This window comes from Artibeus jamaicensis, unplaced genomic scaffold (genome assembly GCF_021234435.1).
Source record: "Artibeus jamaicensis isolate MK-2021 breed Jamaican fruit bat unplaced genomic scaffold, CSHL_Jam_final contig_233, whole genome shotgun sequence".
Lineage (NCBI taxonomy): Eukaryota > Metazoa > Chordata > Mammalia > Chiroptera > Phyllostomidae > Artibeus > Artibeus jamaicensis.
Window position 1 is genome coordinate 24808570 of NW_026521486.1, and position 25245 is coordinate 24833814.

A 25245-nucleotide genomic window follows, 5' to 3' on the forward strand; every position below is an offset into this window, starting at 1 on the left:
GGTGCACGTTATTGCAATAACTACAAGTTTGCTGGTTAAAACTCACTTTGAACTGACTTTCCCACAACCACTCATTGCTGGTCTCTTTGCCGAGTATTTAAACCATCAGTTCTTCCCACACTTGTATGAAATGAGTCATGATTTCTCTCTCACTTCACTGTCCACACTTCCTCCATTTGCGCAGGTCAGTCGGCCAGCACGCACAGTTTCAGGATCACAAGAGCATGGCCATACATGTCTAATTCCGTTAAGAGTTTGGGTAGAGTGTAAAATCATATTTAAGTGTTTCTTCTTTCATACACACAGGGAATTCCATCCCTAAATTTATGACATATGATCTCTAGATGAGTTTTTGTGAATTTTACTGTGGTTAGGGCTGGATTCAAGTTTTAAAGATGTTCCTGTGGTTCCCTTTGAACGTGACCTTTGGTTTTCATAGGAGAGGTGACATGATATAGCATGAAGCCAAAGAAACCAAGGTTTTACATTGCAGCTCAAAGACCCATTAGCAAGATACTTTACCTCTCTGAGCCTTGGTTTGCTCATTTACAAAGTGGGAATAACGCCCGCCTCCAGTGTAGTTCAGACTAAGCATTTGTGCAAGATCTGTCACATGTTAGCCAGGAAACATTTGCTCAACAGATGAACTAAAAAGAAAGTTAAAAAAATGAAATAAACTATCAGGAAAACACCCATAGAATTGTCCTGAAGGGCAGTGACCTTGATAATAAAAAGTTCAATCTAAAAAAACCAGGGTTCGGACTTCGAGCCAAGATGGAGGTGTAGGTAGACACACTGTGCCTCCTCGCACAACCCAAAGAAGGACAACAACACATTTGAAAACAAAAAACAATCAGAACTGTCAGAAAATCAAACTGTATGGAAGACCGACAACCAAGGAGTTAAAGAAACATTCACATGGGTAGGAGGGGTGGAGATGGGCAGCTGGGACAGAGAACATGTGCAGCAAGGTAGTGTCTGGCAGACAGTGGTCCCATATTTGCGAGCAGATAAACTGGGAAGAACAACTGAGGAGCCAGACAGATGGCGCAGCCCTGGGTTCCAGCACAGGGAAATAAAGCCTCAAAATCTCCATCTGAAAAAAATCTGTAGGGGTTGCAGCAGTGGGAGAAACTCCCAGCCTCACAGGAGAGTTCACTGGAGAGACCCACAGAGTCCTTGAATGTACACAAACCCACCCACCTGGGAATCAGAACCAGAAGGATCCAATTTGCTTGTGGGTATCGGAGGAAGTGACTGAAGGCTGTCAGAGAGCTGAGCAAACAGCACTCTTCCCTCTTGGACCCCTCCCCCACATACAGTGTCACAGTGCAGCCACATGAGTTGTCCCACCCTGGTGAACATCTAAGGCGCCACCCCTTACTATAGAACAGGTGCTCCGAGACCAAAAAAAAAAAAAAAATGGCCCAAATGAAAAGCTCCAGATCAAAAGCTCCAGAAAAAAATACAACTAAGCGATGAAGAGATAGCCAACCTATCAGGTGCACAGTTCAAAACACTGGTAATCAAGATGCTCACAGAAATGATTGAATATGGTTGCAAAATAAAGGAAAAACTGAAGGCTATAAAAAGTGAAATAAAGGAAAATGTACAGGGCACCAAGAGTGACGAGAAGGAAACCGGGATTCAAATCAATGGTTTGGACCAGAAGGAAGAAAAAACATTTAACCAGAACAGAATCAAGAAATAAGAATTCAAAAAAAAACAAACCCCAAAACAACAAAACAACTAAGAGAGGCTTAGGAACCTCCAGGACAACTTTAAATGTTCCAACATCCAAATCATAGGGGTGCCAGAAGGAGAAGAGGAAGAGCAAAAAATTGAAAACATAATAAAGGAGAACTTCCCCAATCTGGCAAAGAAAATAGACTTCCAGGAAATCCAGGAAGCTCAGAGACTTTCAAAGAAGTTGGATCCAAGGAAGCACACACCAAAGCACATCATAATTGTATTACCCAAGATTAAAGATAAGAAGAGAATCTTAGAAGCAGCTAGAGAAAGGAAACAGTACAAAGGACTTCCCATAAGACTACCAGCTGATTTCTCAAAAGAAACCTTACAGGCAAGAAGGCACTGGAAAGAAGGATTCAAAGTAATGAAAGGCATGGACCTACATCCAAGGTTATTCTATCCAGCAAAGCTGTCATTTAGAATGAAAGGGCAGATAAAGTGCTTCTCAGATAAGGTCAAGTTAAAGGAGTTCATCATCACCAAGTCCTTATTATATGAAATGTTAAAGAGTCTTATCTAAAAAAAAAGAAGATAAAAATATGAACAGTAAAATTATAACAAACTCACAACTATCAACAACTAAACCCAAAAAAACAAAAACAAGAACATATTAAGCAAACAACTAGAATAAGAACAGAACCAGAGAAATGGAGATCACAGGGAGGGTAATCAGCAGGAAGGGGGAAGGGAGGAATGGAGAAAATGGGGGCATTAGGGGAAGGTACAGGGAATAAGAAGCATAAATGGTAGGTACAAAATAGACAGATGGAGGTCAAGAATAGTATAGGAAAAGGAGAAGCCAAAGAACTTATATGTATGACCCATGGACATGAACTAAGGGGGGCAGGGAATGCAGAGCAGAGATTATGCAGGAACAGCATAATCAATAAAATATATTAAAAGTAAAAAGAAAAATGAAAAAAAAAACAGGGTTTGCCAACTAGAAAAGAAAAGATGCAGAAGTCCTTTTAGAATGAAATTACCGGAGTGAAGGTCAGCCACTCCTTGGATGAAACGTGGGCGGGAGGGGAGGTGGGTGGAGGGGGCAGGGCTTAAAGGGGAAGTGACGCTCCTCCCCCAAGCCTCACTTCAACCTTAGTCCTCAGGCTGAAGAGGCAGCACCAGATGAAGTCTTGGACCACATGAACCTCCCCAAATGAGAAGCCAAGAAGACTTGGTGAAAGTTTCCTCTTAAATTTCCTGGGGAGAGATTCAGATATAGAAACACCCTTCCTGCCACCTGCCGGAAGCAGGAGAAACCACTGACAGCTTCAAGACCAGGTAACCCCAGGAGGCACCAGTCTTCATTCTCAGCCTTCCCAGAAGGACACAGTTGGGTCTTCAGTCCTGGCTTCACTAATGAGGCAATGTAATTAGGGGAGACGCTTACTGAGTCTTTTAAACTGTTCTTATCATGTAAGTCTCAGAATGCAAAGTGACAGCTAAGAATCTATTGGGATTCCAGGAAAGAGAAAGAAGATATTTAGTTTTCTCTTTCACTTCTCCTTTGCTACAGAAGGCTGGGGATAGTTCAGTTAAGACTGTGTAAGTGGCTGAATCATGTTTAACACCACGCCCTTCTCTCTCATTGAGAGTATGACAAGATAGGTGATGGCAGGACGGCTGTTCAGTGGCCCTGGAGATGGGGACTTCCTCCTCCCTAGAACAGGGATGGGGCTGCGGACAGGAATCCTGGGCTGGAGCCCTGGGTCCCTAGCAGCTTGTGGGAACTTGGGCACAAAATCTAGTCCTGGCAGACTCCCTAGGGACTTCCTTGAAATCCAGGCCAAGATAACATGAGCAATCCCTCTCCCTTCCCTCTAGAAAGCTCCCTCCTCTCTGGCACACGGGCCTCTCTCTCCTACCATCAGAGCTGAGTCCTTTTGCTTGATTAATATAACCTATGGCTCTGTCAATTTAGCTTCCATTGTACAAAGTTAAGGTGTTTTACCACGTGCCTCATTTCACCCTTAGGATTAGAGAACATGTCATCCTCACACTTGACACCCAGGGGAGGAGAAAGGAAGACTCTCAAAGGCTGGACATTTGGAGACGGAAGGAGAAAGGCAGACAGTTTCTGAAGGGCATCGAGGGCACAGGGTGGTGCTCAAGGGGAGGCTCAAGGCAACCAGACCAGGTTCAGCTCACTGGGCTAGGAGCCCTCCTTACAGATGAGTGTCTATGCCAGTAAGTGACACTTGGGCCTCAGCTGTGTCCAGAACAGTGAAAGTCAGCTCTTTTGCTGAACCTGTTGCCCTAGGGGCCTCCACACCCCTCACCCCTGGGACCAGCTGATGCCAAGTTCTGTCCAGCTTAACCTGTAGCTTCACTGATCCTGGGAGCCTGCCTCCTCCATTCACACATCCTTTACCTCCCACAGGGGAGTGAAATCTAACCACAACAAACAAATCCAGAGCTAGAAGCATTCCCAGTGTGTCTGGCAGTAGCAGAGGTTCAGGCGAGTCCCCTGCAGCTTTGGGCTCCCCAGCTGTACACCCAGTGTCCACCCAGGGGCACCTTCTCTGCAGGGGGAGACACTGAGGACTCTGGGGTGGGAAAGGAGGCCAACAAAAGAAACTATGTAACCTTGTTCTAGGGAGTAGGTTTGTGCAGTTTGCTAGATAGATAAGGAGAGAGTATGTAAATATAGGGTAGTGAGTTATTCATGGAATTAGAACAAGTCTCACAGGTCTTCTGCGGATCTCGCTCTTCCCTCCCCTCTCTGAGCACAGGGGGCCCCACCCTGGACTTTGTTTCCATTAACATTGGGTTGAAATTTATGCTGTGGGTTTCCAAAACCCAGAAGTTGGACTTTCACTTTCAACTGGAGTAGCTGAGAGCAGAAAGGATCCAATGTGTGATAACCTAAGTCACCGCTGCTTTAAAGTAAGACTTAGCTGTTCGTTTAACATACCTCTTCCTTAACAATTTGCACTTGTTAAAGGCATTTAAAGTGTCTTAACCGGCACGTTTATGTCTCCACGCACCCTCTTTTAACCAAGTGCTTCCCAGGCCTGGCCACAGCGCTCACCCCGCTCCGCCCCACCCCCCGGAGGTGTGCCCCCGTTCACGGGGGTCGCTGCCTGAGCACTGCTCTGTTCTCTGCTTCTCATCCTTAACTTGGCCTGTCGCTTGGGCCGGTGCTTCCTTCCTTCCTCTCTAGCCTATAACACAACAAAAATTTCTGTCACAAATGGAAGGACTGTGTAGTCCTTGACCTCAGTGGCTTTCCCCCATTTTCTGATGTTGCTTCTGACTCAGCATTTAGCAAAACTTATTTCTTAAATAAGATGGACCCTTTGTCTCTCCAACAATGCCACGCACAACACACACACACACGTGACCTTCCAGTACTCCTCACACTGCATGAGAAAGGTATGGGTTTTTGTTTTGTTTTGTTTTTAACTTACGTAGAGGTGTCTTCAGAAGTGCAGTCTTATGGCTTGACTTCTACGCAGTACATAGTTCCTGTAGCCTCCAAATGTACTTCTTGCCTACCATATCCTGAGCAGCCGAATTCAAAAGGAAGCTTCAAATTAAAAACCTCATAGATCCTCTCCTGACACATTCCAGTTCTGGGCTCTTGCCTGGGCTCAGCCGCTTTCCAGCCAAGTCACTGCCCAGAGTTCTGACCACACGGCTCGCTCTTGCTTCATCCTCTCGGGCTCATTCTCATGCTTTTCCCAGGTTGCTCAGTCTTCACCCTTGGCCCACTGTCTTTGCTCACGCTTACCTGAGGTCTCAGTAGTTCTAAGCAACATCTTTCACTCATAAGGTTGCCAGATTTGCATAAAAATACAAGATGCCCAGTTAGCTTTGTATCTCAGATAAATAACAAATACTTATTTTAAATACAGATGGTTTCCCAAATTAATGATTGTTTACTTGCGGTTTTTCAACTTTACCATGATGCAAAAGTAATACGCATGATAAATGACATGAGTTAGTGGACACTTCAGTATAAAACAGGCTTTGTGTCAGATGATTTTGCCCACCTATAGGCCGATGTAAGTGTTCCTAGCGTGCACAAGTTAGGCTAAGCTATGATGTTCGGCAGGTTGGATGCATTCAATGCACTTTTGACTAGTGATATTTTCAAGTTGCCATGGATTTATCTGGACGTAACCCATCATAAGCCAAGGAGCATCTGATCAATCATGTCTTTAGGGACATAATTATCCTAAAAATTATGTGGTGCCTGAAATTTGATGGGATGGCCCATATTTTATCCAACAGCCTTATAATTGTTTTTCATTCATTTATCAGATATTTATGGAGAAATTACCATGTGTCAGGCATTGCACTAGGTGCTAAGAAAGCCAGCCACGTCCAGTCTTTACATTTTGCAATAGACATATTTATATACATGCAATACACGTATTTATAAACACACAATACACATGTAGAAGCAGAGGAAACTATAAGAAGAGTGTTGATTTGGTGTTAAACCTAGTATTTGCATGTCATTAGTTAGTTTGCTTAATTGCTGCATTTAATGAGCTTGCTTTTATAAACATACTAAAATTTACTTACAAAAAGGCAATCTATTAAAATAATATCATTTTAATGAATAATGATGCCAATCTTGGTTGAGCATTTCTCATCTACCATGCACAATTTGAAGTGCTTTGTATGTGCTAATCCTTTTTATCCACATCCCAACTTGATGAAGGAGGACTTTTTATCCCCAGTCCACTGGTGGAAAAATGGAGGCACAGATAAATTAAGACATGTACCCAATTCACACAAGCAGTGAACAGAAGACCCAGGTACTGAGCAAGGTTATCTGGATCGAGAGACCGGCATGTTAACCACTGCTCTGTGCGAACCAACACACGTCACTGCGTCATAGTGTGCAAGGGCTTTCATGGTTTGTCATGTCATCTTCCTACACGGTCAGCCAGTTAGATAATGTGAGTTGCAGCTTACAAACAGAAACCAAGTCCCAGCTCTCCCAGGGCCTGGCCAAGGAGCAGTTCCTCAGACGAACAGCTCGCATATCATCCCAGGTGGGGCTCTTTCAGACGAAGAAGAAGAGGACACAGGGAGACAGAAAGCTTCCTGCTGGCCTGCAGGACAGCTATTCCATTCCCTCCTGATAGCAGAGTCAGAGAGAAAAGTTAGAGACTGGACGTCCAGGACCAAGGGGATTTTGTGACCTGCCCAAGGACTTTGCAAGTCAGACGCTGAGCCAGCCCGGACCCTGAGCCCCCAGGCACCCCGTCCACTTTATCCAAACCACGTCACACTGCCCCAAACCCCGTCTGCAGTCACTGCCCATTTCTCTAGTCCTCCGACCTTGTATGAGAAGGTGCAGTGGGGAAAAAGGAGGGCTCCTATTGATTGGTTATCACACCAGCTTACGTGCCCAAAGACGGTCTTAAAGTGGGACCAGTAAGGGAAGAAGAGAATATGATTAAGAACCACCTCCAGGACAGAGTCAGAGAGCCCAGGACGACAGGCGTACTAGAAAAATGTAATAACCACCATTTCTGAGCCAGTTTCTGTATTGGGACGTCTCATGCATTGGCTTGTACCCTCACCACACCCCTGTTGTTTTCAACTAACCTGTCGGAAACTGGGGTTCAGAGAGGTGAAGCACCCTGCCCAGGTCACACAACCAGTCAATGCCATGACCAGGACTTGAACTCGGGACTGTTAGTCGGAGGAGCTTAAGCTATTGTTCAATACATCCACTGTGAAACTTTAATCGAGTGAGAGTTGGTAGATCCGGGCACATGGAACAAAAAGGAAAACGTAGCCCTTTAACATACAACAGAAGAAAGCAAAGTAGACTATTAACAGAAAGAAAGAATTAACAGAAAAGGGATTATTTCATGAAAGCTGCGATTGAACAGAATCAGTTTATTATATCTGTCTGGTTGTTCATATGAAAATGAGATGAAACCCTTCCTCTGTCCCGGTCATTTTTTTCTTGTGTCCATCTTCCTAAATCATGTCTGTGATCCTATCACTCAAAAAACCATGATTTTTCTGATGAAATCTTACACGAAATACCAAACATGGCAAGAAATAGGAGCAAATCTATACAAACTAAAAGTAGAGGGTGAATAAAGAAGGAAGAGAAGGCAGGAGGGGCCTCACGCACCAGACACTTCTCTCTCCTGAGCTGGCCCTCACCTCGCCCCCTCCCAAGAAGACCTTTAACTGCCCTCCACAGTCTTGGGCTCCTTTCAGCCCCACATTCAGAGATTCCCATACCCTGGCCCCAACGACCACTTGGTTTATTGCCCCTCCACATTCCCAAGCCCCAGCTAACCGGTTATGAAGGGCGTGCTTACGGCAGAAGGTTCTCTCACCACTCCTCACACACACCGCGGATCCACCCACAGTCTCTCCTCTGCCCGTCCTGTTCTTAGCCCCAACATCCACCCACCCGCCTAAACCCTTTCTGTTGTTCAAGGGGCGTTCGCTCACCCTCTGTTTGCAGCTGTCTATTCCCGCCCATCTTCCCCCACCCCTGCCGGCTCCCTGCATCCCCTGCTCCTGTCCTAGCTCACTCTTCGGAGTTAACTACACACATGTGTCTCTCCTCGTCTCTATAAGACTGAACTTGCAAAAAGGAGCCTGACTTTTCCGACTCCCCTCCCCTCCCAGAACCAATAGAAAAGGTGCTCCATGCATGTGCACTGAGTCTCCCCTGTCTCTCCTGACCTACAAAGAGCAGGTGGCCCGCAGGTAGAGGACACGTGTATGCCCTTTGTTGTTGCAGGCTCACCATGTGCACCCCCAGCGCGTGCGACCTGGAGGAGATCCCCCTGGAGGAGGACGATACAAAGAGCATAGAATTCCAGATCCTGGAGCACTACGCCAAACAGCATGTCTTCAAGACCATGGCCGCTGTCTCCTCACCAAAGCTGCTGAGAACAAGAAGTTTGTCCCAGAAAGTACTGGGGAGTTGGACAGCAAACGAGTCATGGACACAGGTGTCATGGCCTTGCAGAAGTTCCCAATCTAGCGAGAAGCCCATAAACCTTGCCAAGAAAAAGTCCTCTTGGAGAACACTCTTCGAAGGGGCAGAGGCAGAGGCAGGTTCACAGAGCTCGACCACAGAGACCCAGGCCAAGAGTCGAAGGCAGGCGGAGTTTCAGGGGGGCTGCATCGTTCAGCAAGGGGCCAGGTCGTCTTCTAAGGTGGAAGAGGGCTTACAGGCCGAAGGTAGGCTTGGTGGTGGTGGTGGGGGACTTCTTTTCCCTCCAGTAACCAAATCTTTCCCTTCTTTGTGTGCGTGGTAGTTCCTCTCCTCCCGGCTGGTAATGTGGCCTTAGGCAGGGCATCCATTGTGCCTCAGTTTCCCAAGCTACTATCAGTAGTAATGGCCCTACTTTTCTCAAGACTGAGCAGAAAGAAAGAGGATGGCAGTGAAAGGTGATGGGACTGGTTTTCTGGCTCCACGGTCGATGAATAAGCCCAAGCTGCGGTCCAGATTCTTCGACCTCTGTGCCAGAGACCAGCATGAAGGAAAGTGCTCTGGACCGCGGCTCGGCCGAAGCCAGCCTGCCTCTCTGGGCCCCTGTGCTTCTGTCTGTATGCTCGGGCATCTCATCCTCCCTGCCTCGCGGGAGAGATGAAAAGATCAGGTAGCTATATATAAAAATACCTTTCAAAGTCGAAACCACCCTAAAAAAAAACAATCGAGAAGGGTTTAGACAAAATTTCCCTCAGCAGGGCAAAATACACTATTGAATAAAATAGTTTCATAAAAGACTTCATCACAGAGAGCTGCCTTTCAACCACAAACGTTGGCATAAGCTGCCTCTTCTATCACCTCTATTGCTGGAGGCCCGGCATTTAAAAGCAAACACCCCTCCTGCTGGGCTGATTGGACTGTTTAACTTTCCTATAATTAGTCAACAGGTGGCGGTAATGTCTCAAGGTTTAAATCTCCTGCCCTGCCTGGCTTACTTGGACAATCAGCTCACAAAAGGACAGCTTTAGGTCAGTCACTGTGGTCAAGGAGGCTTCCATTTCCTGCCAGACATAGAGTTTGAGAACAGAAGTGAGGGTCAGATTCCCCGGGCATGTCCTCGCCCCCCTCCTCCGCCCCACCCCCGGGGTTACAGCGAGCTCCTTCCCCAGGACGTGGGTGGCCCTGAGCTCCGGAGCAAACCACAGTCTGAAGGCATCTACATAGGCTTTTCTGCCGGGCCTGTTCTTCGGTCTTTGCCAGGAGACAGAAGATTTTACAAACTTTAATCTTCTGGCTTTCTTAAGTAACATTCTGCCTTTCCAAACTACAGCAGCGTCATTTGACCTTTTTTTATTTCCTAAAATTCCAAGATCTCTATATACATACATAGATATCTCTAAAAAGTAGACATAGTTACTTACCTCCTCCGTAGGCTTAGCTATAAACATTTTTATACACTTACCCTCTCTTCTCACCTTTTTCTTTCCACTCGCTTTCTTGTGTAGCTAATTGTGTGGGTCATTTGTTGGTTTTATGTTGGGTGTGATCCAAGAGAGCCTCGAGTTCCGTTTCTCGTTTGCCACATGCAACTCACAGCTCAGCAGCTGCTGTTACCTGAGTTCTTCTAACTAAAGATCGCAATGTAGCTGGGCTGCCATTGCCAGGACTCAGACACTGGGCTTAATTGAGAACTGTGCGGCGCTGTCCCCAGGCCAAGGTCTAGTACTGAGAGGCCTTATGGTGTAGAAAAACGCACGTCAAAACCCATTTCAGTGACTACCAACCCCGGGTCTTTCACGCATGGATCTTTTATTTCTCCACAGCTGTGACTCACTACATGCGACGTGTTGCAGTTAAGATTAATCTCAGCAACTACGTGTGGTGTTGTTTTGTTTTTACAAATTCACTTTTGTTTATGTACTTTTCCATAAGTTTAAATCCTGGACGGGTGCAGCACTGCCGGCATCCCGTGTCCGAAGGCCGCGGCAGGAAGGTCGTTTGGGAATTCGGCGTGAGCCGCGCCGCTGTTTCCAGGCGCGCAAATCGCCTTTGCCCTGATGGCTCGGGTTTTGCTCGTTTTGCCGCTGGGAGTCGCTGTGCTGCTGTTTGCTTTGTGCACAGCAGCTCGTCTCTCGCCTAGATGGCATCCATTGTCATCTGGAGCACAAGCACCTTCAATTTGAAGAAGGGCTGTGTGCTCCCTCTGGTTCTGGAGACCCTGCGCTCAGCCGGCAAACACTGGCCTTGGACCACAGCCTCCAGACAGGTCTGTCTGTCATGATGGAAGTCCTGTTCCCAGCAGGCCTCCGCAGGCTGCGAGAACCTAGCGGTGATTTTTTCTTTCCCACAGCAGAAGACCCAAGCTCAGCAGCCCAGGTCTGATACGGTAGTTCCAGACACTCATTAGGGATTCTTATTCTGCCATCCCTTCGCTAGTGGCCTCCAACCTCAAAGTGACCTTCCATTCCAAAGTGTCTGCTGGGAGTCCAGCCACCATGTCTACCTTTCCTGCAGAAAGAAGAAGCAAAGGAAGGACAAACAGGTGTCTTCTTTCTAAACAATTCAGCTCCCTTTTAGAAAGCTTTCTTGAAACTGCACCCAACTTCTTGTTACATCTCATTGGCCATTCTTAACTGCAAAGGAGTCTGGGAAATGTAGTTTTTCAGCTGCATCCGTTCCTGCCTCTGACATTTCAAGAATCTGTTATAGAAAAAGAGGAAAATGGACACTGAGTGGAAAATAGCATTCTCAACCACATGGAAGTCTCTCCCAAACTCTCTGCCCCTTCTCTTTAAAACAAATGCCTCAGGCCAAAGGCTCAGTGGTACCTTCCCAACCTTGCTCAGTTTAGCCCCATGATGACCCCCCAAAATAGGCTCCAAAGAATGGGCAGCCTCACTGTTCTCTCCCCACCCGCTCCAAATTCCCCTTGCCTATCAGGTGGAGCCTACTCAGACAAGAATGGAATCTTTTCTTTCCTGAGTGTTTAAAATTAAGGTATTCAAAACGGGAATCTTAACTAGAGTTAGTTCATCTGAGTCAAAATGTATTTGCTTATGGTTTTTCTCCCACACAGTTCATCTTCACCCCCAACTCCATGCCCCCAATTCACAGAGATCAATATACTGTACCCAGGTAAGTCATCCTGCATCCTTCTGTACCTGCCAGGGGTCTTGTGATTGCCCTGCCACATGGAGGAGGGACGAGGAGGGAAGGTGGGGGGACAGCCTTTGGGATCTTCATCTGCCTTCTTTGGGTGTGAGAGGGGCACAGTGTGGCTTCTGGTGGGAAAACCACGCACAGACCATCCCGGACAGGCTGCACACGTTTACAGAGGTGGCAGACATGAGCTTTTCTCTCTCCTGTGTCCTGTGGACACTGCTAAGGAAGGTTTCCCTTGTCTTTGGGATCTAGCCTTTTGCCATTTCCTCGCCAATGGCTGTGGGTGACCGGGGTTCTAGAGGAGGCTGGTTGGGCTGCAATAAGGTGCTTGAAAAGCAGAAAGAGTATTTGGTTTGGTTGTTAACATGGGAAGGAATGCACTGACCCTCCTGTCCTTGACTGTCCATTCTTCACTCTCTAATTCACTCATCTGGGTTTGAACCCTGTGAATGGAACATGAAAAATGACTTTTTAAAGGAGCCATTATGCCTTTTTTAAAAAGAAGGCATTTTAGACAGAGCATCTGTCTTTGTGGACGTTCAGTGCGTACGCCCAGGCAGCGAAGCGAGAGCCCCAGTGCCCTCATGCTCTGGAGGAATCCGGGGGAGAGGGTCAGATGTCACCTAGGCAGCTCCACGGGATGTCAGCCTGCTCTTTCTGTGACACAATTCCTCCTGGGCCGCAGGCGTTGCCTTGCCCCATCCTGATTCGTAAAGCCCAGGGACTTCCCAGGCACTCCGACCTTCCAGCCAGACTCCCACTCTGTTACTTCAAGCCTGTGAATTAAACAATATCGTTTCTCAAACATCCCATGGTGGGATTGCTTCATCTAGCATCACAGACAAAGCTGTGCAAGCTTCTAAAAGTTAAGAATTTAGTAATGACTTAACAGCGAACATTTCAATATTTCACTCCTGAACAACTGAGCAATACCAACTGCCCACACCTCCCCCTGACTTCCTTCCCCACCAGGGGCAAAGCTGACTTGTCTTTCATGGACTATGACATTCAGGAGGTCAATGTCATTGAAACCTTCAGGTCTCCAACGCTTTATTCTCTAGTTATATGTGCAAATACATGGCACGCTCTTTTCCCGGATTATAGATTCTTGAAGGTCATGGGCTGCACTGTATGTGTCCTTGCTTCCTATCAGCATTAATTAGATGTTTCCCAGTAGACCTAGAAGAGAGAGGAGAGGAGAGTTCAGTGTTTATTTGATAATGGACTTGAGTAATGAATATGACCAGAGAGCAGGCATATTTATCTTTCCTCAGTGACCAACCCCCATGGGCTTGACAAACTATTGAATGCCCTCCTATGTACATAAAGACCAGCTTTCCAAAATATAAAGGATGTCCAAAAAAAAAAATAAAAGCATAATGAGCATTTCCTCAAGTGAAGAACTAAGTACACCCGTTTGTGTTTTTTCCCTTGCAAAGGGGGAAGGGGGCCCCAGTTTTGCAAAGACATCAAAAAGAGGGTGCAGGACAAGTATTTCAAGGTGGTGATCCTTTCCCTGTGTACCCCTCCCCCATCTCGGTCTCTGCCAGGCGACTGCCAGCACTTTCTGTGGAGTGGCCTGCCTTGCACACGCGCTCCCAGGCGGTTTCCTCTCGCTCGAGGCTGGTCTTTCATTTAGGGCAACTGTGCATACCAACGAGCTCGGCCAAGTTCTTCTGGGAAGGAGAACCTCTCAGCACCATTCTGTCTTATTTCAGCTGTGGACCCCAAAGTCGCTTCCATTGCCAACCGAGTTGCTGAAATTGTTTATTCCTGGCCACCTCCAGAAGAGCACATCCAGGGAGGAAACTTCAAGTCCAAGAGGAGTTTGGGACCACAGGCCCCCCTAACCTTCCAGTCTGGGACCGAAAGTGCTAAAAAAGGTAACCTTCCCTCGGAGTGTTTGTGTTGGGCCGTGTTTTCCCGGCACAGAGAGGTGTGCAGGCATTTCATACTGGTTCAGCCCAGCGCTCTGCGACTGGACCAAGGGCAGGACAGCAACATGCTGGAGGCACCGACCTTCAGCCTGAGAGGCCAGCCCAAGCCAAGAGGAGTGAGCCAGGAGATTGAAGCAACATGCCAGGCTCACTGCTAAGTCCAAAGAAAAGTCTAGTGAGGGAGAGGAGGAAGTACAGAGCATGCAATCAACTTTGTCCACAGGGGGAAATGCAGTATTAGATTTGATCGTGTTAGCAATGGCCACAGACCAGTTCGCTCATGGGAGTGCAGAGGGTCCAGATCCAGCAGCAGCCCAGAGATTTATAACATTGCCTTGGACTCCTGTGGAAAAGCAGGAAGGTGTCAGACACTGTGTCTGGGGCAGAACACAAAGCAGAGCTGAGAAGTAGTGATTAGGCTGGGTCAGTTGTCACCAAAACTGTAGCAATAGCTGGGACTGTCGATTCCATCCGACTTGCAGAACTTCTAGAGTTGAGAGGAGCAGGACCGAGCGGGAAATTCAGCCCTATACTCCCTCACTGATGACAGCCCTCTCTCCTGGCTGCCGGTGTCCACACTCCAGTGGAGGATGAGGGACAGAGCTGGGGCCTGGGTCTGCAGCACAGCGAAGTGCAAGGCAAAGGTGTCTCCCGGCCTCGGCGGTGGGGTGGTGAGTTTGTCCACCCTGTGCCGTAGCGTTGGGGCCGCAGTCTATCAGCAGGGCTTAGAGTGAGGAGCTGGAGGGGAAGACACCTCTTAGTTGGCCAAGAACAAAGCGTATTCGCTTTATGGCTGTCTCGTGTGTGTCTGGGTGATGTAAAGCAATACCAAGCTCCAGTTAAGGCCCGTGTCCTCTGTGCACATGGAAAATTTGGGCCAGTGTTACAACTTTCCCTGAGAGAAGCAGCAGCATGAGATAAAAATACACTCAGGGGATGGAGACACACATTCTTTCTTCTCCCAGGTGACTTGAATCTCAGACTTCCCACTTACCTTGCCCTTCACTTGACCTCCTTGGGACCTGACGTCCTAGATTAATTTCTTGGCCTCTCTTTCCCTTTTATCTGGAACCAAGCCGAGGACTCTAGGACTTCGCAGATCGTGCCATAAGTAACAAATTCCATTCTCTCAGTCACGGGCTTTTCTCTGTGGATTCTGCACTACAGCAACGACCGTTCTCCTCACATGCCATCGTTAGCACATTTGAGACGAGAAAAATCTATTACTGCACCTCCCCCATTCTGACAAACGCACCAGACACCAGCCGTCACCACCTCTCTGTCCATCCGGCATTTTAGCCTTTGGGGTGGGAGAACTTATTCATTCTATTTATTTTTACCCCACCATATTATTGTAAAGACACAGCATTCAAAGTATACATTTTGGTGTAGTAAAATAAATCAAATTTGAAAAATAGTGTGAAAAGACAACAGCAGCAGGAAAATAAGGTGAGGTTAGAAATGAGTTTCATTCTCCAAATGCAGGCCCAGGAGACTACACCCCTCTTAGATGGGTACCACGAAACCTGTCTCTCCCCTGCCAGCAGCTGACACCCAGGGGGAATGTAATCAAATAGGGGATGTACACGTCCCCTTCAGGAGAAGCCCGAGGAGCAGAGAGAGAACTTTCCCCTAAACATCTTCAGAGGCAGGATCCTCTGTGGTAGAACTAATGTCTTCACCAGCCACATCGTGACAGTGAACAGAGTGATGAATTTCACCTGAGAACTGGGAGCGAGGAGAACAGAAAGGAGAGGGCATCGGTGATGGTTTGTGCCTAAAACTGGCAAAGAGGAGATGAGATTTAACTTGCTAAAAATTACCAAGCCCTCGTCTTCCTCAATCCCTAACCAAGCTAAGCATTGTCACTGGGGAAATTTAAGATTTTTTTTTTTTCTTGAAAGAAAGCATAACTGGGATTTTCCCGACAGATGCAGAAGACCAGATAATAGCCCGAATCGTCGAGCTGCTGAAATACTCGGGGGATCAGATGGAGATGGAGGTAGGGTGCTCCTAGAACCAGCCCGGTCCTCTCTGTGCCCGTGCACTGGTGCACGAGCCCAGATTGCACTCCAGCCTGTATTCCCTTTCGAAGTTCTGATTTCCACTTAGTCCTAAATTTTATTTCACTTGGAGTCAAAATTCTTCATGCTGGCTGCATCTCAAAAATGAATCACTCTGGAAAACATAAGTAAACCTTCTGGAGCCTCCTTGGAATTTTTGGAAGCGAAAAAAGTAACTTTGTTATTGTAAGAAAAGACACCAATAAATTACAATTTGCTGAATAGAATCCTGAGTCTAGTTCCCCATGTAACTGATCCTCAGGGAAGTTCAGACTCTTGCGCTGGCCCCACAGCCTGGAGAGCTGCACCCCGCAGCTGCTCCAGGCTGCAACCCTGTCTGAAATCCACCCCCCCCCCCCCCCCATGGCTGGACGGCTCTCCGCTCGAGTCTCTCTCAGCAATCTGGCTGGGCAGGCCAGTTAGTGTTACTTGGAACATTGGATTTCCTGCCATTTAGAAGTTGAGACCCGTCATTCCAATTAGAAACATGTGACAGGCGCCTGCAGCTACAGGGTTGCTGAGCCGCTCCCCGCTCTACTCAGAAGGGCTTCTGAACAACAACCCCTCCCTGTCTGTCACCCACAGGCTGCCGAGGGGTCTCCACGGTCTGTCAATCAGGGGCTGGCCTGGGGACCCATTTCCTGGTTTGGCCAAGATCCAGCGGGGAAGAAGTCAGGCCCAGGGGGCTGCAGAAGCGGGGACAGCACCGACCACCTAGTCACTGCGTGCTCTGTGGCTGCTGTCTAGATGCCTTTGTCACAGGCTGGTGGCCAGGGTGCTGATAGGCATGAGACATGGCACAGAATGAGACGCAGTCAGGGATCTGAGACTACAGAGAAGGGGTGGGGTGTGAACTTCGGGGCCACAAGTTAAGGTGGACAGGGGTGCAGAGGAAGCAGACAGGAGAACATGGTACATGATCCAAGGACGCCCTGGTGTCCCTGCAGAGCTAACATCAATGAACAGCAGTTGCGGGGCAACTGATTTCTCCCCATTTTAAGAATGACCTCTCCAGGCGTGGTGGCTGCCTTCCAGAGCCAAGGCTGACCTTCCTGTCCCTAGAAGAAGTTCAAGTAGATGCCAGTAACCAAAGCAGCAGTTGGGGACCTGAGCTGGGACGGATCCAGGAGATGTCCTCTAGGGTTCTTTAAGGGTTGAAGCTTCTGGCTCTCCCGGCAGCCTCCCTTAGCGCTGACTTGATGTAGGTCAGGGAGGAAGGCAAGCCCTCTGGTTATGAAGAGAGATGCTTTCTTTCTCACCCCACAAATTACTACATGGGAAAAAACCTCACTTTGTCTATTACACTCTCTTGATGATTTGGGTGGTGTTTTGCATTATTTATTTACAGCACATGGCGGTTCTTCCTTTTATGTGGTTCCCCAGTAGAGAACTCGGGCAGGAGCACGTAAAAAGCCTGACTTGTGCACTGTGGGTGTGAGCTGCCCCCAGAGTGGGACAGTGACAAGGGAGAAGGGCCCGGCCCCAGCTGCAGTGCCTGCACCCGCAGCCTCATCCCCCACCTGTACCTCTTCCCAAGTGATGCGCCGAAGCCAGCAGGGGCCAGAAAGGGGCAGGGGGAGGGCCCGGATGCTCTGTGGGGGATGTTCCTTTCTGGTGTTGCATTTCTTTACCATTTGGCAGAGTCCAGGCTTCCAGCTGCCCCCTGAGGCTTTGAGTTTAGCTGCTTCAGCTGAGTCGCTGATTACGAGGAGTCCATCCTTGATGTGGAGGACGCTGGTCGTTCCTGCTTCAGCTTTATAATTCAGATGGGCCCAAGTGCCTCCTGCAGGCTGGGGGCGGGCTGGGCTCAGACAAAGGATACTGCTCCCCAAACTCCTTCTGCAGCCTCTGACTCATCCCCAGGATATGCCTGTTATAAACGATATTTGCTGAAAACCTGCTCATCTTATCATTCCTCAAGCACAGAGCTAGAGGATGTTCAGATAAACATTTGGTCCCTGCTAAGGCATCATTTCTGTTTTCACGTGACAACCATCATATTAATAGACATTGCAAGGATGGCTGTAAGTGAGGGTGATGTCTGCCTTAGGACTCAAGCCCTGAGTTTTTCAAAAGAAACAGAAACGATACTGACTTTTTTGTTAAAGATATGGAAGTCCAAAGCAGGTAGAGCAGAGAGATACTAGGGGGAGGTAGAACAGGATGAGCGGAGCCATGGAAAGGAATCAGTGGATTAGGGTCTTTTTTTTTTTTTTTTAGTGAACTCATGCGTCTCAGGGCGTCCTCCCTGACGCCCTGGCTCTCACAGCACCCGGAAAAATTACTAACATTTCACAAGCACGTCTTCACGTGGGGCACTGTGCCTAGTGCTTTGCTCAGTCACCCCGTAGTACAGTTACTGTCATCATCCTGGATTAGAGAGGACACAACCGGAGGTGAGAGGATAGGTCATTTTCTCCCCAGATTGCACAGCAAGGAAGAGGCGGAGCAGGGGGTTGAGCCGACATGGTGATTTCCAAGCTCTGGAGTCAGCCCCTGACATGACCCGGAGCAAAGCCCTTGGCACTGCATTGTCATCGTCACTAGACTGTGCGCCCCTGAGTGAGGACCTGGGTCTTAATCATCCATAGGCCCTGCACTGCAGGTGCTCAGGAAACATTCCATGAATGTGGAGTGAATGAGCTGTTCAGGCCAATCACTGATTTGCCCCAGTGAAGTGAAGTCACAGGCGGGCCCGTGCCTGGTCTGGTTCTGCAGCGCATTGTGCCATGGTTGAGACCGGAATGCAGAGTTTCCCACTGGGTGTTTAGTGGCCCACCGTCGAGCTAGGTAGTCTGCCCTACCGGGCCAAGTCGCACTACTGAATGCTTATCGTCTTGTACGCAGCTGAAGAAGGACAAGACCTTGATGAACAGCTTCCCGGGCGGCCTGTCCTACCCCATTTTCAAGACCATCACAGACCAGTTCCTCAGGGGTATAGATACCAGAGGAGAATCAGAGGTCAAAGCTCAGGGCTTCAAGGTTGCTCTGGCAATAGACGTCACGGCCAAGCTCACCGCCATTGACAACCACCCCATGAACAAGGTGCTGGGCTTTGGAACCAAGTACCTGAAAGAGCACTTTTCACCTTGGATCCAGCAGCATGGTGGATGGGTAAGTGCATGTTATCAAAAAACGAATCACCCCGATCTCAGAGTAGATCGGATGGAACGTGTGAGGGTTTATTTTTGTTTCGTTTTATTTTTAGTAAAGGGAACACATCCATGGAACACATCCATGAAGCAGTTCTCATGGGTTTCGGATGCTTGAGTGGCAAGAGATATATCCCACTGATGGGAACATATTTTTAGTGATTATCTTCATCATCAATAAATATTTACTGAGCTCCCAAAGGGTGCATGGGCTACATGTGTCAGGGGGCAGGGAATGGTCAGGACTGGAAATGAGGACATGATGAGAGATGAGACATTTAGGTAGATATAATGTCTGTGTTCACAAATTCTGCAGGCAGCAGGCAAAGGGCAGTGAGTCAGGGGAGGCAGACCCTTCCTCGCACCCTCAGATGCTTACAGGCTGTGGGGATAATCCTCATGCAGGGCTTCAGGGTGACGATGACATTTTTGTCATTGGGGCTTTGACCCAGAATTTTGACAGGGACGTTTTGATACAAACTAAAAAGCAAACAGTTAAATTTTCATCTGTTTTAAATGACCTGCTATCAAACAAAAGGGATATCTTCCCCCCCATGTTTCAGCCTCAGCCCTTCCCTCCTCCTTTATCCCCATTCCTTGAGATTGTCCTTGAACTGTTATGTTCAAATGGCCTCCTAGGGTCAGCCTTGTCAAATGCTTTGCCCCAGAGCTTTAAATCTCAGAGGATAGGCCTTTGCCCCACCTCATTAGTCCCCTTCCTACCGGAATGTTCCCGGGCCAGCAGCAGGGTTAAGTCTCTTTGAAACATGGCCAGCATGACCCTGGGGCATCCAAGCCAGCCTTCGTCTCTCGGCAACCAGGGAGACAGTACAGCTGATCTTGCCTCAGGGCCCAGAGTGCCCACCAGGGTCTTCAGCGAAGGCCTGTTAAGCTACCCTGTCTTCTGATGTTTTCCTATTTCCTGCGCTGGGTATGACAGCCCTTCAGTGGCTGAACAACTAAGGCTGTTAAGTATTTTAAATGTAGGTGGCCTCAACTCATGCTAAGAGGACAGATTCCTGGGCAAGATTTCAGCTTTAGCTGTCCTTCCTGCAAGGACCCCTTCGAGTCCCCCTTCTGTCCCAGAGCCTATCCCAACCACCCAGCTCATGATCATCCCCAGCCTCTGACCCTCCCACAACACTTCCTGTTTGCACTGTGCCTACATACAGGAAGTCACCATCGTTGTTGGTCCTGTAAAGATATTTTTCCATAGAGATTATAAGTATCAATTGGGTTCCCAGGCCAGTTCTCAAACGTCCGCTTAGTTAATTAATGTGACTGAAATGCCAAACGTGTCCTGTAAACAATGGTGGTTCCACGCCAAAAGCACAAGCAAGAAAAGAAAAAAATAAACTGGACTATTAATGAAAATTAAAAACTTTTCTATTTCTGGGGACATCACAAAAAAGTAAAAACACAACTCATATAATGGGGAAAATATTTGGAAGTTGTATACTTATATTTAGAATATGTAATGAATTCTTAAAACTCAAAAACAAATAACCCAGTTTTTCAAACGGGCAATGGATTTGAATGGACAGTTCTCCAAAGAAGATGTACAAATGGCCAACAAGCACATGCAAAGATGCTTGCCTGGCATCTTCATTTTAACATCGGGGAAATGCAAATCAAAACCACAACGAGATACCATTTCACACCCAGTAGCGCGGCTAAAATAAAAAAAGATGAGTGTCGGTGAGGACAGGAGAAATTTGAACCCTCACACATTGCTGGTTGGATGCTAAAATGGTCCAGCCCCTTTGGAAGACAATTTGGCAGTTCCCCAAAATGTGCAACATAGAATTACCAATTCCACTCTTTGGTATGTACCCAAGAAAATTGGGAACAAATGTTCACATAAAGACTTGTACATGAATGTTCATAGCGGCATTCATTATTCATAAGCCCCAAAGTGGAAAGAACACAAATGTTCATCAATAGTGAATAATGACTACAGAAACCAAATGTGGCATATTCATACAATGGAATATTATTCAGCCGCAAAAAGGAATGAAGTATTGACAGACAAATGAACCTCGAAAACATTATCCTAAGTGAAAACAGTCAGACAAAAAGGCCATCCATTGTATGATTTCATTTATATAAAATGTGCAGAACAGGCGGATTCAGAGACAGATTAGCGGCTTCCCAGGGCTTTCAGGGGAGGGACTGGGGAGTGACTGCTAAAGAGTTGGAGTTTCTTTTTGTGATGAGACTGTTCTAAAAATCAGACAGAGGCACAAATTATAAACATTCCAGAAGCCAGTGAGTTATATACTTTAAAGAATTAATTTTATGGCATATTTCAATAAATCTGTTATGAAAACAGTGGTTCTAATTCCAGTCAGGCAACAGAAAGGGGGGAAATACAAATGTTTTTATTTACTTCTTTTTTAAAAATTTGTATGCTAGTTTCTAACTAGAGAAAAATAGGTGGACTCTTCAGTAGAAATAATAAAGGGAATTTTCAAAGGCTTTAGAATTTGATGGCACTAGTTCTTTATCGCTTGCAGTTTCCATTCCAAATTTATTAGCTTGCTTTCTGGGCCATCAAAAATCCTGATTTCAATGCTTGGCTGTAATTTAGTTTTATTTGGAGTGTGAAGCTGGAAATTAGGAAAGGGAGAAAAAGAAGAGAAAGGACTAATTTTCCAAAGTGATAGAAAAAGAGTTGTAAAAAATAAGAATGTTGATTTAAAACTGTATCTATGAGTCTGTAGGAGTCACGGCAGGACAGAGGACTTGTGGGCTGAGACCTGTGCCGGGTTCCCGAACAGGGAAAAAAACGGTGGCGCTCCCCGGGGGGCAGGCCTCCAGGGACTCCCATTGGCTGCAGGCATTCCAGGGCCTCTCTGGGACGCCCTTGCAGTGGTGCGGAAGGAAGAAAATGATTCCTAGGCTTTCCGGGGGCTCAGGGTTCATTCCCCAGTTTCTCAGTATTCCGTACGAGCACATCTAATCTTCCCAACCAAGCTGCAAATCTGTAAGGGCAGAACTGCACATTTTTATGCCTCTTTTTATATCTCTAATAGCTCCCACTACTTCTATATATATCACAGAGGTTCAGCCAATACTTGTAGAATAATGAATCGACCAAGCAAATGAATAGCCACTCTGTTTATAAGGCATGCTAAACAAGCTAACGCGGGATTTTAATTTACTCTTTGGCCCTTTTTCCTCACTGTTCACCCAGTCGCCCTGACCTCCTGTAGCCACTCCCATTCTACAGCACCCTGAAAAGAGGCTTATAAAGGAGAGGAAAGCCACCGACCTTTCCTTATTCAAAATTCTTTTGAATTTTAAATACAGCATCTAAGCCTTTTCCCACTTAGCCTGTTAGCCCTGGATGTGTAACCCAAGTCCTGAGCTGGCGTTTTCCTTGCAGGCATACCAAGGATGCTGGTCACCTTTCCAAACCCTCCCCCCATCCCTAATATAGTCTCTGGGCCCCGGGTTGTGCCTGGGATAAGAGAGCAGAGTTAACAGGCATATGTTTTCACTTCAACAGTGAATCCAACTTGGAATTTTAAGAATCTAATTTCTCTTTTTCCCCTCTAGGAAAAAGTACTTGGGGTATCACATGAAGAAATTGACTGAAACATCAGATGTGTAATCTGGAATGCTCATCAGCCAACTGTGGTCCTGGGTACATCGCTGTCAGCAGAGACTCCAGGAGAAAATAAACTCGTGCAAGGCAGACGGAGCACTGCAGTGTCAAAACCGTCACCCCCTGAACCCAGAGGCACCAGGAGAGGCCTTGGTCGTGTCTAGCTCGTAGACTGCAGTCACATGGCCTTCCCATCCGTGTTTTTCAGGCCCCCCACTGAGTGTGTGAGGAGATCTAGAAAGACTGTTCCTCTCAAAGGTTCGGATCAGAAACCATCGTCTTGCCTCTGTCGGCCACCGTAGGAAAAGTGTGACAGATACTCACCGACCTCCTGAGGGCGAAATGATAAATTGCTCGTGTGCCTACTCTCTGGTTTCTAGTACTATTTATTTTTTAAACTGCAGGTAGGATGGCCTACTGATGCTCTCTGGAGCCTCCCTTTAGGAAGCCGCTGCTGTGTATGTTAGTAGACACAGTTCAGAGAGACGGGAGATGACGGCCACGTCTGCTACTTCGGGGAAGCATGGCCACATCTGCCCTCTTGACTCACTTCTCTAGGATTCCCTGGCAGTCTGAGAACCTTTCATTTGGCAGAAAACAGTGACTCCTACTGCCCTCAACTTGCAGTGACCTCGTCTCTGCCTCTCAAGGTCTTTGGGGATTTCTTTGTTATTTTTTTGTGGGAGGTAATGATTAGTAGTTGGTATGAAAAGGTATCATAAGAGTATCTTGTGGTTAAAGTAAGCAATCATACTGCAATTCCTGTCAGGATCCAGTGCGTTAATTTATAGAAAGCACTCAGAACAGTGCTTGGTCTGGGTGCGAAGTCAGTGTGTGCTTACGTCCACTGGCATGTGCTGTTCTGAGTGGAGCTGAAGGTTTGCACTCCTCTCGAAGCAGTCGCTGATTGTTTTTCTGAAATCAATACTGTTCAGAATGAGGTATTTCACAGTGAGTATTTAAGACATACAGCAATGTTTAAAAATGCTTTCAAATTACAGGGTCTTACAAATTTCTGGGTCTCTAGCACCCAACATGCAGTCTGACATAGAATAGGTGTTCAAAAAAACCTTTGATGGACACATAAATGAATGGGTTATTCAGATATACTTTCAACTTCAAGAGAAACATGGACCTAGTACCACATGCTTCACTACCCAACCCATCTCAACGGACTGAGTATTGTCTTACTTCCCTCCCCACATTGAAAGCAGAAATGTGAGGACTAAAGGGGTCTCCTTTTGCAGATGGAGACACTGGAGGCCACCTATTCTCCCACTGCGATCCAACATGTCAAACTGTTTGCAGGTCCCCAAGTGTGTTATGTACTACAAGTGTGATCTTGTAATCCAGAGGCTTCATAACAGCACGTTCTCCATTTGCAGTGTCTCTGCCTGCTGGTCCTCTTTCTAGTTTCCTCTAATCCAACCAACTCTAGCCCATCTTTCCAAAATCACTCCATTTCCACAAGAAACCATTCATAACCCTCTCTCAGCCATCATTTGGCAAAACCCTCTCTCAGCCATGGGGCTACATTTGGATGCTTTTCTTCATAAGGATGCTACATAGCACCATGTATGTGGACATTATACTCAATACATTTGTACCATAAGAACAAGTCTTTCACACTGGATTGCAAACTCTTCGTAAACAAGTATAATGCCTAATTTTACTTTGTATACCTAATGCCTGGCATATTTTCAGGGCACAATCGCAGAATCATACCTTAACCTTTCTGCTGTAACCTAAATCAGTGAGACTGGAGTATGGCCCAAGGTGTGTGTGGTTTTTAACAAGCTTTTTAAGTGTTTCACTATCATCTGCAGCTTCCATCCAAGATAACATAACAGTAACTGAATTTAATCTGTTTAAAATAACTGAAAAAAAAAACCAGGCAAAATGTTTGAAAGAACATTTTTCTAGATGTTATGCATCAGGTAATGAAGAACTGGTCCTGAGAGATGAGAAACAAAGCGAGCCCTATGCTTGCCCTACAAGACTGCAGGTAAAGAGTGTTCAGGCTGTGCTGGAAGGAGGGGAACCCATGCAGGGCTCAGCAGTTTCCCTGAATACAGAAGACAGACCCTGGGAGTCCAGGAAGGCCAAGGCAGCTAAAGTTTGCAGGGAAAATAAAGGAGAGAAGGAATGGCACACAAAGCTTCAGAGATCTGCAGATCGGTCCCCTCAAGCGTTCAGATGAATACTGAACCATACATGCACATGAAGATGTTATCCAAGGCTTTAAAAAAGAACACCTGAAGATATTAAGGGAACACGTTCTGAAACACACACAGGGTTGGGACTTGTGCCTATCTCCACCGTCCAGGATGGAAAAACCTCAAAACTGGCACTGCTATAGGTAAAATACTCAGAAGAATTTTGCCTCCCAAATGGGAAAAAATTAGCCTGAGACTAAACATAGTTCTGGTTCTGCCCAATAAAGATGAAGAGCAAAAACCAAAGGATCAACAACGGAGTTGTGTTCCAGAGCAAAGCTCATGAATCTTCACAAGATCACAAAAGTATCCAATACTCAACAAGGTAACACTGACAATATCTGGCATCCAACTGAAAAATGACAAGGTATAAAAAGAAGCAGGAAAATGAAACCAATAGAAAAACCAGGAAAAGAATCAAG

At 46.9% G+C, this 25245-nt stretch overlaps 1 protein-coding gene across 2 annotated transcripts; it reads left to right on the forward strand.

Moving 5' to 3' along the window:
- The first annotated feature begins 2853 nt into the window (after nucleotides 1–2853).
- On the forward strand, nucleotides 2854–23918 carry BCL2L14 (BCL2 like 14). Of its 2 annotated transcripts, XM_053662162.1 has the most exons (7): nucleotides 2854–3033; nucleotides 3727–3939; nucleotides 8486–8931; nucleotides 13564–13728; nucleotides 15714–15784; nucleotides 18693–18959; nucleotides 22559–23918. In XM_053662162.1, exons 3-7 carry the CDS (start codon nucleotides 8493–8495, stop codon nucleotides 22595–22597), a joined length of 981 nt encoding a protein of 326 aa, XP_053518137.1. In that variant the 5' UTR covers nucleotides 2854–3033; nucleotides 3727–3939; nucleotides 8486–8492; the 3' UTR covers nucleotides 22598–23918. The 2 variants fall into 2 exon arrangements, with proteins under 2 accessions (XP_053518137.1, XP_037020706.2); XM_037164811.2 differs by lacking the exon at nucleotides 3727–3939.
- The last annotated feature ends 1327 nt before the right edge of the window (nucleotides 23919–25245 follow it).

Excerpts from the sequence above, each read along its gene's own strand:
- BCL2L14 (XM_053662162.1), top strand. The coding sequence starts at position 8,493 with ATGTGCACCCCCAGCGCGTGCGACCTGGAGGAGATCCCCCTGGAGGAG. Across the intron at positions 8,932-13,563 it reads AGAGGGCTTACAGGCCGAAG|CTGTGGACCCCAAAGTCGCT; the intron begins GTAGGCTTGGTG and ends GTCTTATTTCAG. Across the intron at positions 15,785-18,692 it reads GGGATCAGATGGAGATGGAG|CTGAAGAAGGACAAGACCTT; the intron begins GTAGGGTGCTCC and ends TCTTGTACGCAG.